At 44.4% G+C, this 19229-nt stretch overlaps 1 protein-coding gene across 4 annotated transcripts in view; it reads right to left on the reverse strand.

The window, feature by feature from the left end:
* The window catches only part of LOC121284965 (alpha-1,3-mannosyl-glycoprotein 4-beta-N-acetylglucosaminyltransferase B-like), a 277514-nt gene that overhangs the window by 133780 nt on the left and 124505 nt on the right, over nt 1-19229 (reverse strand). For all 4 annotated transcript variants that reach the window (XM_041200995.1, XM_041200975.1, XM_041200984.1 and 1 more), the window contains one exon: nt 9802-9935. In XM_041200995.1, the coding sequence (XP_041056929.1) occupies nt 9802-9935 (134 nt within the window). The remainder of the gene's footprint in view (nt 1-9801; nt 9936-19229) is intronic.

The raw sequence follows: 19229 nt of genomic DNA on the forward strand, positions 1-19229 counted from the left end.
CAGGGTTGCCCGTCCCACCTTAAGGTTGGCAGGCAGACGAAGAACCCAGGCGTCCTTCGCATTTCTCATGAAACCTCAACCATGGGCGGGATGAGGTTTCATGAAGGTTTTATTAATTAAATAAAATTTTTTCTCAAAATTAGTAAACATGTCCCCGCTCATGTGACACTGTCACATGAGGCGACATGGCTGAATATTTTTTTAAATTTTTTTTTCAATTTTTCATAATGAAATTAATCTCCCTGAGGCAGCTCCATGCCTCAGGAAGAATTCTACGCTCTTTCGCACCAACTCTCCCTCCTCCTCCCCCTCCACCCGCACAGGTAGTGCTGAGCGCTTCTGGATGCGTGTCACGTTGGGGTGGGTCTTAATTAGCCCACCCATGAAAAATGACAGCGCGCAGCCGATCACGGGCGGCAATTGGCCCGTGCCTACCCGTGTCCGCTCCCGACCGGTCCACCCAATGGGGAGAAAATTCTCCCCCAGGCTATTAAAGGAAGCCAGGGAGGAAATAGCAGCTGCTCTGAGGATCATTTTCCAATCCTCACTAGATACAAGCGAGGTACCAGAGAATTGGAGGTCTGCAAACCTTGTACCATCATTTACAAAGGGTGCAAGGGATAGACCAAATAATTATAGGTCAGCCAGTCTGACTCCATGGTGGACAAATTACTAGAATCAATTCTGAGACACAGGATAAACTGTCACTTAGAAAGGAATGGATTAATCGGGGATAGTCAACATAGTTTTGTTAGGGGAAGATCGTGCCTTACTAATTTAATCAAATTTTTTGAGTAATTAACAAGGAGAATTGATGAGAGTAGTGCAATGGATGTTCTCTACATGGATTTAAGTGAGTCATTTGAAAAGGTTGACATGGTAGTCTGGTCAGAAAAGTAAAAGCCCACGGGATACAGGGGAATGCGGCGAGTTGGATTCAAATTGGCTCAGCGACAGGAAACAAAATGCAAAGGTTGATGAACATTTTTGTAAATAGAAAACACAGGGCTCAGTGTTGGATCCCTTGCTGCTTGTATATATTAATGATTTGGACTTAAACGTGGATGGCATGATTGGGAAATTTGCAGATGACACAAAAATTGATCCTGTAGTTGATAGTGAAAAGGATAACTGTTATCTTCAGAATTAAATCAATGGTTTGGTTGAGTGGGCAGAAAAGAGGCAGATGGAATTCAATCCAGAGAAATGTGAGGTAATGCATTCAGGAGGGGCAAACAATGCTCGGGAATGCACAATAAATGGGAGGATATTGGGAGGGCTAAAGGAAGTGAGAGACTTGGCACGCATGTCCACAGGTCCCTGAAGGTGGCAGGACAGGTGGATAAGATGGTGAAGAAAGCATATGGAATGCTTTTCTTTATTGGCCAAGATATAGAGTACAAAAGCAGGGATGTAATGATCATAAAACCATAAGACGTAGGAGCAGAAGACATCCATTCAGCCCATCAAGTCTGTTCCGCCATTCAATGCGATCATGGCTGATTTGATAATCCTCAATTCCACTTTCCTCCCTTTAACCCATGACCCTTGATTGCCTTACTGATTAATAATCTGACCATCTCAGCAATGATGGAATTGTATAAAACACTGATTAGGCCACAGCTGGACTTTTGTATACAGTTCTGGCTGCCACATTACAGGAAGGACATAATTGCTCTGGAGAGAGTATAGGGGAGATTTACAAGAATGTTGCCAGGACTTGAAAATTGCAGCTATGAGGAAGAATTGGATAGACTGGGGTTGTTTTCCTTGGAACTGAGGAGGCTGAGGGGTGACCTGATTGAGCTGTACAAGATTGTTAGGGACATGGACACAGTAGACAGGGATGCCCTAGCAGAGAGGTCAATTACCAGGAGGCACAGATTTAAGGTGATTGGTAGGAGCATTAGAGTGGACATGAGGAAAAACTTCACACAGAGGATGGTGGTTGTTTACAATTTACAATTCACTGCCTGGTTTGGTGGTGGCAGAAACTCTCAACTCATTTAAAAGGCACCTGGATCTGCACCTTGAGTGCTGTAACCTGCGAGGCTATGGACTAGGTGTCAGAAGGTGGGATTAAAATGGGCAGCTAGTTTTCAAAATGTTTTTCTTTTTCAGCCATCGCAGGCACAATGAGCTGAATGGCCTCTTTCTGTGCTGTAACTCTTCTATGGTTCATGTAGTGAGGCAGTGAGGCTTAGGGAGAGAATTCTAGGGCCTAGACAACTGAAGGTTGGGCTGCCAATGGTGGAGCAATAAAAATCAGAGATGTGCAACGGGCCAGAATTGAAAGGCTGCAGACATCTCGGAGCGCTGTAGGGCTGGAGAAGTTTGCAGAGATAGGGAGGGGTGAGGCCATGGAGGGATTTGAAAACAAAGGCAAGAATTTTGAAATTCTTACTGGATCATCAGGTAAATTGGATGGTGGTGGGTTGGGGTTGGGGTTGGGGGGGCGGGGCGGGGGGGGGGGGTGGTTGTTCAATAGAGTTGACCAAAAAGTAATCAGTTATAGCTGAGTGATGCAGGCTGGGAAGTATTCAGCTTTATATAATATAAAATCACAACGGATAGGACTAAAAATTCATTTGCACCTGTTTTTGTGCCTGTTCTTATTGAGGAAGGCGGACCTCAAATTTTGCACTGCCTCCTCATTTGAATGATTGCTGTGTGCAGCCAAGCACAGCTTGCTCTGCTGGCTTGCTGCACATTCAACTGGGGGCCTAGCTTGGCCTAAATAGCCAAGTGGTTATGGTACTGGGTTTGTAACCCCAAGATCAAGAGTTCAAATCTCACAATGGCAAACTATGAAACAATGTAACTTCATCTGAAACAGATGGAAATGTGTTTGTACTCGAAAGAGTTACAGGCTTGCTGATAATTCAAAACTGTTATCTTCTGGCACTCTCGAGGCCTTCCGTGCTTGGTGGGCACCACGGGGACTGGGGTGTTTTGTTGACCCCTTTAATCACATTTTGCTTTAAAGTTTGTAAGTTTCCTTTAAACTTTGTTCTTGGTTTTACAGCTGACCTGAATTAGGGGCTGTGCCTGATTTATCCCAATTTTGTTGATTTGGTTTTCATTTAAAAGATTATCAAGAGTTCAAATCTCACAATGGCAAACTATGAAACAATGTAACTTCATTTGAAACAGATGGTCACGGGTTTGTACTCGAAAGCGTTTCAACAGGGGGCCTAACAGTGTGTGAGACTAGCATGTGTTTCAGTCATCAGATCTTAAGGCCAGTCTTCTCCTCTTACAGACAAGCTGCACTGAATGAAAGTAGGCTGCTGCTGACTGTCGGTGCTACAAATGGAAAGAAGGGAAATGGAGCAACAGGATAGAAAGAGGGCTCTGCAGTTCACAGTTGCGGCACTGGAGGTGTTGCTCATGGAGATGACTAGGAGAGGCACATTGTTTTTCAGGGGAGCAGGAAGCTATCAAGCACTACCCTCCAAAGGAAATGGAGGAGACGGCCAGGGAAGTGAACTCCTGGGGCCGGATTTTCCCATCCTAACATGGGGGTCAAAGTACACTGGACGGGCTTTTTGCCTCTATTTCTAGTGTTGACAATTTTCATCAGCACAGGAAAGGGGGTGGGTAGGGAGTCTGCATATTTTTGTCCCAAATTTGCTGCAGCATTGCAGAAGTGGGCATTTTGGAACTTCTGCAATTTTGATGGAGGGGGACAGGTTTTGGTAAGTGACATAAATCACTCCAGCAGAGAGGTATCTTGAACTCTGATTTGGAGGCAGGAATTGTATGAAAGTTCAGTACAAAAGCTGTTGCTTACTTCGCTTGGCATGAAATGCTACAGCCTAACATATCTATTTTTACTAAAGTGAGTGATGATAGTGCTGTGAATTGAAAAGGCAAGTCACCATTAAATAATGCCAGGTTTTTACTTCTGACAACTGGCAAGCTGTCAAGGGAAAGGACAGCATTGTGAACATGGAACAGTCTTCTGATACATTAGAGTAGATTATCCACTGGATAAAGGGGTATTCTGCATTAGAGGCAGCAAGAGGTGCAATATGGAAAGGCTAGCTCAGTTTGAAATCTAGAGCTGATTGTGTAAAATAGAATCAAAGTACTGCGGATGTTGGAGATTTGAAATAAAAACAAAGTGCTAGAAAAACTCAGTGGGTCCGTCAGCATCTGTGGAGAGAGAAGCAGTCTTAATATTTCAAATCAAATGTGACATTTCTTTGAAACTGTTTTGAACAAGAGTCATATCTGACTCAAAACGCTAACTCTGTTTCTCTCTTCACAAATGTTGCCAGAACTGTTGAGTTTTTCCTGATCGTGTGAAATGTCTCCATTACTTTTATTTTTTCTTGAAGTTCAGCTCAGCCATCTGTTTGGCCATTTGAAAGCTTTTACAGGTTTCTGAGCTTTTGGCTATCTTCAAGGGCTTTAAATTCTGTACTGCAGTTTTTTTTAACACAATCATCAGGGAAATGTCAAATTAATGCTTGGCTGTCTTCCAAACTACTAAAGGGTTGTGTTCAGCAGAGTTTGTTTACACAGCTGTCCAGGGGAATGTGAGCTTGTTTATCTTGACAGATTTACTTGCTCTGAAAAGGATAATGGCTTTTTAGTGGCTTTCAAGTAATGTTTGTTTATTTTGACAGATTTATGAGATTTTCAAGGACTCACAAATGTTATTACAGGGCTTATCAGCTCTGTTTATGGTGGATACTGGGTGAGTGGGTTAGAGTTTGATGGGTTGGAGTAGGTGAGGAGAATAAGGGTGGTTGAGTGGTGTAAGAGGTGGGGTGAGGATTGCGGGGGGAGCTCATGCAGATCTGTGTAATTGGGCTGATGTCTCTGCAAACAGAGTGGGCCTTTTAATCGGGTGCCTCAGCATTGGCCTGCCACTATCCCACCTCTGCCAGATGAAAAACCCACCAGATGGAACTCCGGAGTAAGAAGCAGGATCACGGCTTTGGCAAATTTCCTGATTCCCAATCAAACATGAAAATCTGGCCCCTGGTGTCTGGTCAAGATGACCTGACCAAAGGGTTGCAAGAAGTTTCATGACCTCATATGGCTGGTCAGGCCCAGTGAATACACCTTCAAAAGATATCTCATACTCACCACTCCACGAATTTCTCACACTGCTCAATGCATCACATCTGTATCACTCATCTATCAACAGTCTGTAATACTCAAGACTCACAGCTAACATTCAATATTCCACCTCACCCATACACACCTTTCAATGATGCCAGCCTCATGCCCACCTTTTGCTGCCTCCATATACCTTCAGCTATTCAGCTATGGCAGGCAGATCACCCAAACACAGAACAAGAGGATCACTGACATTCTGCCCTCCCTCTTGCAGGACAAGTTTGTCCACAATAGAAGGGAACAAATGGAAATGGTGAAATGGTGAGAGACAAGCATGCTGTCATTGCTTGAGACTGATGGAGGAGATGGTACTGCGCATCATGGTACCAGCTATAACAGAACATGTAGCATTCAGCCACAAGGCAGTAACACACCATGATGATGGTGTGTTACTGCCTTATACCCCTTCTCAATGCCCACCTCAACCTCATCCTCTGATCTGTCATGATGAATAAGCTGCAGATAGTGTGATCATTGACATCTTGTGTACATCCCACACCCTCTTACCCCACACCAACCTTCTTTCTGATTTTATGCTTTCAGATATCCAAGAAGTTTCACCTGTCCAGCACAGCAGCCCTAGGAGGAGGAAAGAGCAACAGCACAGCTCTTATGAAGAAACAATGTCACTTGATTTGACACTTGCAGTCACCAGCTCAGATAGTGGCACTACACAAACTTTAGAGCACAATGTAGGATCAGGTCTGCACACGGTGAGTCACTGGTCATGAGCAGACCCAGTAAGACCAGGGCAAAAAGATAGCTCATGAGGCAACTCACTGAAGAGCGAGGTCATAGATAACTTCTTCGACGGGGCAGCATACATGAGAACCCTAATGAGGATTCACACTGGGATGCTGGGTGCATTAGCAGGCCAGTCAGGTAGCCTTCTAACACTATCAAGGAGCGTGGAGGGGTCCGGCTCCCATGTGGCAGAGAGCATTACGGAGAGTCTGGGCCCATCTGTTCCAGCATGGAAATGGTGGTCAACTCCAAGACAGCGCTTGCAGCTCCATCCATGATGCAGTCACTGATGACCACTCTCTGCAGCCATGTAACATTCCAGTGCTGCTGTGAAAGCTCAGGCTGAAGTCATGTGATTCATGCTTGGTGCCATGCAGGCACAGATTGTTGCTTTAATTTGTGGATCTCGGTGCTCAAAGGGGCATTTAGGCTCTCACCGCAGTCCAGCAATCTGTGTTCCAACAGATTACTAGGGTTGCTGAGACGCACCCCATGGTAGTGGCAGTGGTACTGTGGAGAACAAACTTACTGTCCTCCCTCAGGGTGAGAACATTGTGCTCCCATCACTGCCACTCCTCCAATGTCCTTGGTGTTGCCTCTGAGCCAGCCAGGCCAGATTGTTGCCGCCCACGTCAAGGTAGCGCAGTCCAAATCCGAGCCCTCAGTGCTAGTGGGGTGGTTTCTTGTGCTGCTGAATGCAACGGGCATTTTACAGCCCAACTTCAGGGCCAATACGCTGCGAATACTCAGCAGGCTTGGCAGCATCAGTGGGGAGAGAAACAAGTTAACGTTTCGGGTTAATGGCCTTTCATATAATCTTCTGGGCCAGAATTTTCAGGTTGGCAAGCAGGGGTGGGGCCCGCTCGCCGACACATAAAATGATGCACGGTGACATTGGGCGTGCACCTGAGTCAGCTGTGCGGCCGCCAAACTGTCAAAGGCCTATTAAGGCCATTTGGATATCAATTAAAACAATAAACTGAGTAGGTTGGCAGGCAGGTGAAGAGCCCAGGCGGCCTTCACATTTATCATGGAACCTCATCCATGGGCGGGATGAGGTTTCATGAAGGTATTTAAAGTTCTATAAAAATTTTTAATAACATTCATAGACATGTCCTAGCTCATGTGACACTTTCACATGAGGGGACATGTCTTAAATTTTTTTCTAATCTCCCTGAGGCAGCTCTGTGCCCCCCCCAAGTCCGCACAGGAAGTGCTCAGTGCTTCGGGGTAAGCTTCACGATTGTCGGGCCTTAATTGGCCCACCCACATAAAATGGCAGCACCCAGCTGATCGCAGGCGGTGATCAGTTGCATGCCCACTCCCATCCAACCCCCACCGACGGGGAGAAAATTCTCCCCCTGGTGAAAGATCATGAGCTAAAGCATTGGGCTAAATTTTGGTGGTTGGGTCATAATCCCAACAATCGGTCTCAATTCTCAGTTGGGAATTCCAAAGTGACTGTGGCAGAATGCTGTTTTCAATCTGCCTGAAGGTGACCAATTAGGAAGGCCTACAGCAGCCCTGTCCAATTAAATAAGGTGGGCAATTCAAGGAACTTGGAGGCCCAATAGGAGGGCTGCAGTAATGTCCATCCTGCAGCCCTATTGGGAGAGTTGGGTCCCGCCAATACATAGGAAAATGCAAGGGCACATAAAAATGGAGGCGTCCTCTAAAAAATAATAAAACTTGAATCAAAGCTTTTTGTCTTGCACTCATCAGGACATTCGCAAGAATATTAAATTTGAGGGGAACAACAATTTATACTTCATGAGAAGAGAGTGCTGGTTGGTTGAAAAGTGGACTCTGATTGGTAGAGGTATTGCCATGGAGAATGCGTCAGTTAACTGATGGCTGACAGTTAACTGCCAAATTTTGTTTGAATTCAAACCAGGCAGGTTGATTTTGATTGGTCAAGGCATTGCCCTGAGGAATGAACCAAAGAATGGCTGTCACCTATTTTGTTCAGTTGAACCAGGCGCAATGTTCCTTCTGTCTGCAAAGAACAGGGCTCTATGTATTAATATATGTAGCTTCTAGCACGTGCAAGTGTGCCACATTGTGAGCCTGGCTGATAATCTTAAATTGATTGCCAGTGTCATTCCTAGAACATTCAGGATGGTAAAAGCAAATGTTGTCCAATCATGGAATCACATCTGATGTTGGATACTGTGTTTTGCAAGCAAGGGTGGTTGGGTACAATCAGTAACTTGCCCATTTAACAGCCGAAGAGTCATGCTGTTTGATAGGATCCACCAGTCTTTTGGGTGTACGGCCTACAAATCTGGCATCACACTGGCACTGAAATTCATATATCACATTACTCATTTGTATGATAGGCAAAACTTCTTTTTGGCTTAACGGCAGCATCCTGTTAGTGACGAAAACCACTCATGTTGCTCCTGCATAGTAGCAGTGTGAAATGGCTAGCTTCACCTGTTGCTCAAATTTTCATCTGACCATACCCAATCAGCTTCAACATGTGTCTATTTTTAGTGAAACTCAAGTTCTAAGCTACCAAATGACCAATTATAACATTGTAAAAAGTTAAGTGTGGCCATAGCTGCCAGGCCATCATTGTGGAGGGGGAGGAACCACCACAGGATGGCTCACATACGCCTGGCTCCACCAAAAATCAGGGAATGCTGCAAGATGCCACATTCCAGTAAATCTGGGCTAAATGTTTCTTCGACCTGCAAAATGGAATGAATAGTAACTGTGTGTCTAAGAAACTGCCTAGGTGACAAGTTAAATGATGAATGCTAATTTTCCTCCCACCCACCACCTTCCATAAGGCTCCAAACAAGAGGCTCATCCAAAGTGTGCTACAATTACTAAGGGAACCAAGTGCTCAAATTTCTTGGCCTGAACCATTAGCATAGTCCGGGAGACTTTCCTGCACAGACCTGTCCCCAGCAGGGTCTTATGCTGAGAATATGGCACAGAGAAAGAAGAGCAGCTGTCGGCCTGACCACCAGCCACAAGGCCTTCTGGCTGTTGCCGCTGCTGTTACTGAAGAGCTGCAGCCAGGAGGCCCCAAAGCTTAAAGATAACACTGGGGAGGAATAGGGAAAGATAAATCTTATCTGCACCCAATCTTTGGCTTCAGATTGCTGCAGGGGGCTCTCCAGCTCGCTAGTCTGAGGGGGTTTCCACAGCAAGCCTCGCTGAAGTAAGTAATATGGGGCAATTGAAGTGGAAAGTGATGTTGGACTGCAGAAAATGATCTCCCATCTCATTTTGATATTAATGCTGGCCTTGCCCAATTGCAGCCACTCATCCATTATGTCCATTCGAGGTTCCACAAAAATTTCATGCAGTGAGGTATTTTGCAGCATGCCATGTTTGTTAGATTATCTTTTCACACCTTGCCTCTTTTGAAATGAACAAAGATGGGTTAATGCTTCAAGTGACACTTGCTCTGTGTTTATTTTGTTGAGTAAACCGAAGCTCCATGAATCTGCCCGAAAGCAGATCCTTGGCTCATTTTCTGCTCATGTTTCATCCTGAACCGTTTTTCTTGGCAGTTTTGTCAGTGGTGGTTTGCCATTGCCTTCCACTGTCAGGGGCAGAGGGAGGAAGCAGGAACTGAAATCAAACCTGCCCTGTTGACCTTATGCTAAGCCATACACTAACCATCTAGCTGAGCTAAGCAGCCCACTTGCTCTGTGTTTAAATACTTAATCAACTGTGATAGAACAGATTTTCCCTTCAGTGTTAAGTTCCATTTATCATTCTATGTGGAGCTTGTTCATTTAACATGACAAACAACAATAATTAATTTACAACCTAGAGCACATTTAAAATGTTTGACAGTTCTCACGGATGTTCAGTATTGACATTAATAAAGTTTACTGCTTTATTTGCAAAACAATTTTAGACTAACATCGTGTTAAGTAAAATAATATTCAAAACTTGACTGACCTCTGCAATGAATACAACTATTACGCATTTTTTCCTTTCCTCCGGAGAGAGCTCATAAATAAGGGAGTTCAGTGTGTCATACAGGTAAGTTTGCGATTCTCTCTTTACTGTGGGTACACCCATCACCATCAAAACTAAGATAAGAAAAAAGTGGTAGGTGAAGTAATACATCACAACTAGAACTCTAGCTACAAATTAGGGAACTGCTGCATTTGCACATGTGAGGTAAATAAGACCATTTGAACTTTTGGACAAAGATGGCATATAGAGGTTCATACATGTAATTAATAGAAACAATTGATTTAAACATTTATTCACATTCAACCTTTAAAATGTTCACTACTTATGCCCAATTTTGCATTTTATTAGGAAGTAACAGACATCCAGGACAGGATTTTGTGTTTTGGGTCAGAACTCTAAAATGAGATCAAATGCAAGTTCTGACACTGATTTTACCTGAATTCGCCAATTAGTAGCCAGAGGACATGCTCACAGTCCAATTAAGCTCAGCAGCCAGGCTCTCGAAGCCTGAGACCCAATAGGAAGAATTCCGCAGGGTGGACTGAGGCTGCGGCTGTGCCCAGGTAGGCCCAAGTGGGGGTATGGGGAACGCATTCTTGAAGTCTGCCTGGAGCACTCCCACATCCCAGTCTATCTCCAAGGCAGCTGCCATGCAGCTGACACCCCGGGGGTGACCCACAGGTCAACTGGAAAATTCCAGCAAAATGACTTGGAGAAGGGATTGTGACATCAAACTGGCACACCAGCTTGCAGAATGAAATTACCCACCTACCTACCCACCTCTTTTCTTGCCCCCATTTTGGGGTAAGGGGAAAGGTGAGGTGAGTTGGGGAAATCCTACCCCAGTCATTTCCTAAATTGTTCCAGAATGTTTTTCTCTTTTTTTTTGCCTATTTTGGGAGATGAAATGGCAGTTGGGTTGTAGGAATGTGGGGATGTTGGGGTGGGGGTGGTGATGGCAAACAGGGTAAGTGAATTGTAGAAACTAGTACCATGATTGTACAGAACAGGTTCAATGATCTTTCTTTTAATCTGTTCATTAGAGGCTGTGGGGTGGGGATGAAATACAATTACCAGCTCATGGGCAGAATTTTTAGGCTCAGTGCGCGGGCGCGCGCCTGACCTGCTCGAGCATGTGATGACGTCAGGCGAGCATCCTGATGTCATCCTGCGCTCGCACAATATTTCGACTGACTGGTACGTATGAAAGTCGGAAGCATGCCCGCCAACAATTAAGAGAGCAATTAAGCCCATTAAAGTCCCAATTGACTCTGATTTTTCATGGTCCTTCCAACCTTACGGTTGGAAGACAGGCAAATCTATCAGGCGGACTTTGCATTTTTGATGAAACCTTATCCAGGAGCGGGATGAGGTTTCCATTATTAAATTTAAAAAATAATAAAAATGTTTGAACAGAATTTTCATCATCTCTATGTTCAGGTGACTGACTCTGATGCATGGACATTTTTTTCTGGATTTTAAATCTTTATCCATTGCTTTTAAAGTCTTCAGCTCCCCGAGGCAGCTCTCTGCCTTCAGGGAGCTTTTATTCTGTGCTCCCCGTGCCCACGCTTACGTCAGCGCCCGCCCTCCTCCTGCCTCCACCCTGGCAGCGCTGAGCATTTCAGCCCCGATTAACGGGCAGCCACCGTGAAATTGTAGTTGGGGGCTGATTGTGGTCGGTGGTCCATTCCCCGGCCGCTCCTGGGCCCACCGATTGCGCGTGCCTGCCCCATGTGTGCTTTGGAGGTGCCAACTATGCACAGTCGTGTTAAAGGCTTGGGAGCCCACTGGAAGAATAACTCTGTGGTTGCCACCCCCACAGGGTCTCTGATATTTAATGTATCAGCTATGAAAGTTAAAAGGTAATTCTGTGCAATGTAAGGAGGTAGAGTTTTGAGTGAATGCAAATTGAGGAGCAGGATCAATATTGATAATACACCCTCACCTTTGGTCTATTGCACAAGTGCATGTGGTCCTCATGATGGAGCATCATGCCTGAGCAGGGCCTGGAGTGGTTAGGGAAGTGGATAGATGCGGTGCTGCCTACTTGTGAGTGAGGATGGACTTAGTGTCAAGACTCTTGCACATGGGAAGGATGAACAACTGCAGCAATTAGAAGCTGAGATAGGGATTTTAATTTTTCCTCAACAACTAAATTATTTCTGTGTTAATTATGTGGGAAAGTTTATCTTTAGGAGTACAGTGTGGAAATGCCAAGGCAGCTGTAACTTGGTATAAAATGTTTCTACTGCAATGTGATTGTGCAGAAGTATTTTATAGAACAAAGGTTTTGCCTTATGATTGCTGAATAACAGTAGTAGAAAATGAGCAATCAGAAAAAAATGATCCAGATTCTTAACAACAGGGAAGAAAATGGAAAGGCAGATACCACTGCCATGCTGTTCACTACAGACAGATATTTTTCATTGCAGAGATAGAGATAGTTAAATAAATAAATCCATGGTTATTCAGATTGCAAAGAGCTTCCTGCAGATTTTAAGCAAAAGATGAATCCAGAAGCAATGCATGTCCAGTTTCATTTTCAGAATTAATATTGTTTTCAGTTGAAGAGCATAAAGTTTGTGGTGACATTTCCTTCAAAAAATAAAATTAGTATTGACATAAATTTTATCACATTTGTTTGATGGGAAAACAATTCAGAAAATCCGGCGCCAGAGGGGAATGATTTGTAATTTCTGGTGATTAAAATGAATGACAGGAACTTTGGGAGCACTGTGAATTGACCATGTTGAGCTCTGCATACAGTTCTCTAACCTGCTCTTCCACTGAATCCAACTTGATAGGTCGGCTAATTTGGTACAGGGACCAGTACAGTCAGTCTGTGAGGGGCTCAGTGAAGCCTTTCTCAATACCACAGGTTCTGTAACAGGTTCACTTAACATAAAAAATTAGGGAAATTAAGGACCAAACACACAGAGCAGAATCTTATTCTAAGTGCTGGGATGCACTCACCAAGATTCCCCTGCTAAAGTTCATAGGTCATTGGGAGCTTTCTCTTGTTATCTGGAAATGCTTATGCCAGCAGAAGTACATTATGGAGCCCAGGTGTCTTTTGAGGTAATCCCTCATGACTCTGCTGCTTGCTAGGTGAGAGTGTGGGAGTGCTAGGACCCCCTCAACCTCCAGAAAAAATGGTTTTCTGGCTCCCTGCATCTCTTTTGGAGGCCAATAATAAAAAGAACTTTAAACTTGCTCTTCTTCAGCCTCATTTTAGCCAGTACACTTGCTTTCAATGGATGGACAAACCAGCATTGGTATACTAATTTTGTAAAACTTATACTGATAAAATCAAAGCAATAAGGATGAGCTACTATCTGTGTACCTTTGCCTGACTGAGGAGAATTAGATCTCTGCCTCCTTTATTTGTTTTGTTACCCAACGCATGACAACTTTCATATTGGTCAGGTAACCCATTAAAGAACATTAAAAGGGACCAGAATGATGGCTCAATCAAGCCTAGCCTGTCTGAGATCAGTGGTCCCTGTCAATTCACAGTGGTTATGAACTTTTTTTATGCATGTAGGCCTCATATTGCCCATCCCTAATCACCCTTGGGAAGGTGGTAGTGAGCTGCCTTCTGGAACTGCTGCAATCCAAATAATGTAGGTACACTCACAGTGTTGTTAGGAAGGGAGTTCCAGGATTTTGAACCAGTGACAGTGAAGGAGCTGCGATATATTTCCAAGCCAGGATGGTGAGTAGTTTGGAGGGGAACTTCCAGATGGTGGTGTTCACAATTGTCTGCTCCCTTGTCGTTCTAAATAGTAGCAGTTGTGGGTTTGGAAAGTGCTGTCTTGGTGAGTTCCTGCAGTGCATCTTGTAGGTGGTACACACAGCTGTGACTGTGCGTTGTGAATGTTTGTGGATGGGTGCCAATCAAGCGTACTTTTTTATCCTGGATGGTGTCAAACTTTTTGAGTATTGTTGGAGCTGCACTCATCCAGGCAAGGGGAGAGAATCCCATCACACTCCTGATTTGTGCCTTGTAGATGGTGGACAGGCTTTGGGGAGTCAGGGGGTGAGTTGCTCGCTGCAGGATTCCTAACCTCTGACCTGCTCTTGAAGTCATATTATTTATATGCCAGTCCAGTTCAGTTTCTGGTCAATGGTAACCCCAGGACGTTGACAGTGGGAGATTCAGTGATGATAATGCCATTGAATGTCAAAGAGAGATGGTCAGATTCTCTCTTGTTGGAGATGGTCATTGCCTAGCACTTGTGTGGTGTGAATGTTACTTGCCACTTGTCAGACAAACCTGGATATTGTCCAGGTCTTGCTGCTTTGGAAATGAACTGCTTCAGTATCTGAGGAGTCGTGAATGGTGCTGAACATTGTGCAATCATCAGCAAACATCCCCACTTCTGACCTTATGATGGAAGGAAGGTCATTGATGAAGCAGCTGAGGATGGTTAGACCTAAGACATTACCCTGAGGAACTCCTGCAGTGATGTACTGGAACTGAGATGATTGACCTCCAAAAACCACAACCAACTTCCTTTGTGCTAGGTATGACTCCAACTAGCAGAGAGTTTTCCACTTGATTTTCATAAACTCCAGTTTTGCTAGGGCTCCTTGATGCCACGTTGCCTTGATGTCAATGGCAGTCACTCTCACCTCACCTCTGGAGTTCTGCTCTTTCGTCCATGTTTGAACCAGGACTGTAATGAGGTCAGGAGCTGAGTGACCCTGGCAGAACCCAAACTGAGCACCAGTGTGCAGGTTATTGCTAAGCAAGTGCTGCTTAAAAACACTGTTGATAACTCCTTCCATTACTTTAGTGATTGTCATGAAACTACCATATTTTTCATAATATTATTTTGGGGTATTGTAAAGTAGGCTTATGTTTGTTCGTTTGTGGATGGTTCTGTCTGTGTGACAGATTTAATTAAATTAGAGACAGATAGACTGCAAGGTTGAAATTATCCAAAGAGTTGGGTGTAAAAGGGAATGCAAAATGTTAATGAATGAACCAGGGCAAAGTGTCAGCAGATAGGGTGTGAATAAAATTTGCATTTTAAGATAAGTGAAGAGCTGTTTGGTTTTCAAAGAGACATGGTAGGATGTTTATAACTAATATGATAAATAAGATAGGTTATTTATCTTACATAAATTTTTCCCAAAAGGGCGGACCAGAATGACAACATAAAAGATTCTTACATTATGGGAAAAGTAAATTCCATGTGGGAACAATGGGATTTACAAATCAAAGAAGGAAAAATATATTTAAAGAAGGATAGAAGGCTGTATGAGGGGTGGCTGTGTAATATCTGAAATGTGCACCATGTGAAACAGACTTGGGGAAAAGTCTCTAGCCACTTTGCAGAAGTCTGCTGTTCCAAGAACCAAAGTTGTGTTAAAAGCCTTTGGAATTCCGCTGTTGAGTGGGTGCTTGTGGTAACCTCGCTGGATTTTCGCTATAATTTAAAATCTATTTTGGACTGTTGCATTAAGCGGAGTGTGTAGTTGGGAGTCTGGTTAACTAAGAATTTTGGGAATTGTTATAATATTAAGCAACCGTGTAATTATATTCTTTGTGTATGCATTTTATTATTTTCTTATGTTAATAAATGCTTTAATTTAATTTGTAAAATCTGTAAAAGGGTTGGCCCATCAAGTCTGCTCCGCCGGTCAATGAGATGAAGGCTGATCTGATAAATCCTCAACTCCACTTTCCTGCCTTTTCTCTTGATTCCCTAATTGATTAAAAATCTGTCTATCTCCACCTTGAATATACTTAACAACCAAACTTCTACAGCCATCTGCAGTAAAGAATTACAGTTTAACTACCCTCTGAGAGAACAAATTCCTCTTCATCTCTGTTTTAAATAGGCAACCCCTTACTCTGAGATTATGCCCTGAGAGTCCCAGACTCTCCCAAAAGGAAAATAACGTTTCAGCATCTACCCTGTCAAGCCCCCTAAGAATCTTATGTTTCAATAAGGTCGCTTCTCATTCTTCTAAACTCCAATGAGTAAAGGCCCAACCCATTCAACCTCTCCTCATAAGAAAATCCCTCAATACCTAGAATCAACATAGTGAACCTTCTCTGGACTGCCTCCAATGCCAGTATATCCTTCCTTAGATAAGGGGACAAAAACTGTTCACAGTATTCTAAGTGTGATCTAACTAGTGCCTTGTATAGTTTTACCAAGACTTCCCTATTTTTATATTCCATTCCCTTTGTAATAAAGGCCAACATTCCATTTGCCTTCCCTATTTCCTGTTGAACTTGTATGTTAGATTTTTGGGATTCATACACAAGGACTCCCAAATCCCTCTGTGCTGTAGCCTTCTGCAGTCTTTCTCCATTTAAATAATATTCAGCTCCTCTATTCTTCCTGCCACAGTACATAACCTCATATTTTCCCACATTATGGGCAGAATTTTGGGCCTGTTGGGCGGGTGGAGCATGAGCAGCCGCTGGCAGAGCAGGAGCAGACCCGATCGAGGCCGCGCCGCCATTTTGCGTGGCGGGCCAATTAAGGCCCGCCCAGCGCATTTCCAACTCCTGTGAATGGCGGGAGTGTGCGGGCTGCGGTGGGCATGCACATCCGCTGGGTCCAATGGCGACCCGGCAGTCTGTTTAAAGGAAGGCCTGTCAGCCTCCTGTAGGCTCCTCACAATGGCAACGTCCAGGTCACACTGCAGGGGGTCTGCTGAGCAAGGCACGCTGGAGGGAAAGGCAGAGGAGCAGGGAATGCTGCAGGGTCTGCCACTGGAGCAGGGCAGGCTGCAGGATAGGCCAGCGGGGGGGCCAATGTGCCCTTTGCTTTTCTGATGATTGCCTTGCTGCCCTCCTCGCGGAGGTGGCAGCACGGAGGGAGGTGTTGGCCCCCCAGGATGGGAGGAGGAGGCCCCCCACATGACCAAACGTGCCTGGGAGGAGGTGGCGGAGGTGTTGAACTCCCGCAACGTGGTGCGGTACACCTGGATTCAGTGCCATAAGCACTTCAATGATTTGTTGCGCTCTGGAAGGGTGAGTACCATGTTGGCATTGGGCATTTGACCCAGCAGGTAGCCTTAGCCTTTGAGGGCTTACTCTCCCATCCCCCAAGTCTTACTGTCGTGACTGCATTGAATAATAACATAATAACAATGAATAATTTCTTGTACGATGGGTGGGCAAGCAGATAGTGCCCGAGTGGTTCATGAGGAGATGAGTTCTCCCCCGCACAATGTGTTACTCTTAGTCGCACATGGCTAGTCTGGGGGCAACCTGCAGGAGATGCAGCTAGGTGCACACTCAGAACTCCAGCACATGTCCTATTCACAGTGATGAGATTGTGGAAGGGGAGCCTCAAGGTCTTGTGGCCAAAAGCCATTCTGCTGCCCTCGACGCTGCACGTAGTTGTGCCTCCTTGCTATGGGAGCTAAGACCATGTGTTTCCTAAAGTGATGGACGCAGAATGTGTCCAAGGTGGGGGCCAGCACTAGTTTACCCACAAAGTTTATTTTCTCCCTTTTTTTCGGTCATCTTTTGCACAGATCAACATGTGACCCCACATACACCCTGAGATACCCCCCCTTCCACAGTACAGCCCTTGCCCTGCAGCCTCCTGCTTTGCCTGAGGCCACCTCTCCCCCTTCCCCAAGCAAGCCATAGCTCTGCAGCCATTGAAAAGCCACTTCCGCCTTATGACTGATCTGGTAGGTAGGGTCCTGCCCGTGAGTCCCCCTAAAAGCAATGTGGTGCTGCCTGCGAAGCCTGGCACTGATGATCATGAATGCTGCCCAAAGAAAGGTAGGCAAATAAACCACGAAGTCCTGATTGAAGTGCAGGTCGTCAGGCGCATGTTGCTTATGTACAGTTGTGAAACACATCAATGTGATTGCACACCGACATGCCTAAATGATCTGGTATGGGGGTTGCTTCCAACGAGCAGAGTTTACAATGAGATGCTAAAGTATTGAAATTAGGTTCTCCATCTGCAGCGGCGGGAAATGCAACTCACCATTGAGGGGTGGAGCAGACAATCACAAATTGGTTTCATGGCAGTGTAAAACTGATGTTTGGCCTTCTCGCCATATTGTTCACTAACACCGGCCATGATGCCCACCTCCAATGAGATTGGACAATTCCGCCCATTCTCACTTCTGAATCCAGGTTCAAAATCCCACTCCAGAGACTTGAGTACAAAATCCAGGCTGCCACTCCTGTGCAGTACTGAAGGAATGCTGCACTGTTGGAGGTATAGTGTTATGAAACACTAATCAAAGGATAATGACTCCCTGCTCAGGAATGTAAATGATCCCATGGCACCTTTCAAAGAAGAGTAGCTGAATTATCCCTGGCATCCTGACCAATATTTGTCCCTAAAAGAACATAAAACAGATTATCTGATCGTTAACAAGTTGTTGGTTGTGGGATAAAAACAGAAAATGCTGGAAAAACTCAGCAGGTCTGGCAGCATCTGTGGAGAGAGAAACAGAGTTAATGTTTTGAGTCTGGGGGACCTTGCTGCACAGAGGCCTTTCCCAAGTGGCAATGACATTATCTAACAAATGTCTTTGGCTTATTTTTACCTGCATAATCTCATGGTACTCAAGGCAAATGTAGCACCTAATATTATCCTTGTCTGAGATCAAACCTGTGACCTCTTCTACATTACAACAGTGACTACACTTCAAAAAGTACTTAATTAGCTGTAAAGTTCTTTGGGATGTCCTGGGCTTCTGAAAGGTGCTATCTAAATGCAAGTCTTTTCTTTTTTAAAATTAGTCTCCCACCACCTGGAAGTCATTTTGTAGATTTCAACCATTTAATCATTTCTTGAATGGATTTTGCAGCAAAAGCAACAGGCAGCAGCAATTTATTAAAATAAAAATTAAGAAGTGCAAAGAGTGTGAACCTGAAGTAAAAGAATAAATACTGGAAATATACAACAGGTCAATATCTGTAAAAAGTAGCTATTTTGGATGTGCACCTTTCATCACAATGAAATCGATCTTTTATATCATCTAACTTTTCAGTTAACTTTTCACTGAAGACATTGAATTCCTCTCTTGGTGGGGGGGATGCGGGATCATTTCGATTTTGGGTGATTATGTAAAATGGGTGATAGCGATGTGGCCACCCGTTTTGTACCTCTCCCAATTTTCAATGCCAATGTGGTCATTTCATCCCAATCAGGAGGGATATGTAATGGGTTAGCTATCATCTAAACTCACCAATAACCCCCTTGCTCTTTCTGTCTCCCTTCCACTATTTCTATGTTTTCAAAGTTAGTACTGAAGTGCCTGTTTATTTAATCTTCAGCCTGTAAAGAGAAAAGACAGGTTATTGATGTATTTAGGGGGAAACTAGATAAGCACATGAAGGAGAAGGCAACAGAGCAACATACTGATTGGGTTGGCTAAGAAGCATAGGAGAGCTTCATGAAGCA

This window comes from Carcharodon carcharias, chromosome 1 (genome assembly GCF_017639515.1).
Source record: "Carcharodon carcharias isolate sCarCar2 chromosome 1, sCarCar2.pri, whole genome shotgun sequence".
NCBI classification, from domain to species: domain Eukaryota; kingdom Metazoa; phylum Chordata; class Chondrichthyes; order Lamniformes; family Lamnidae; genus Carcharodon; species Carcharodon carcharias.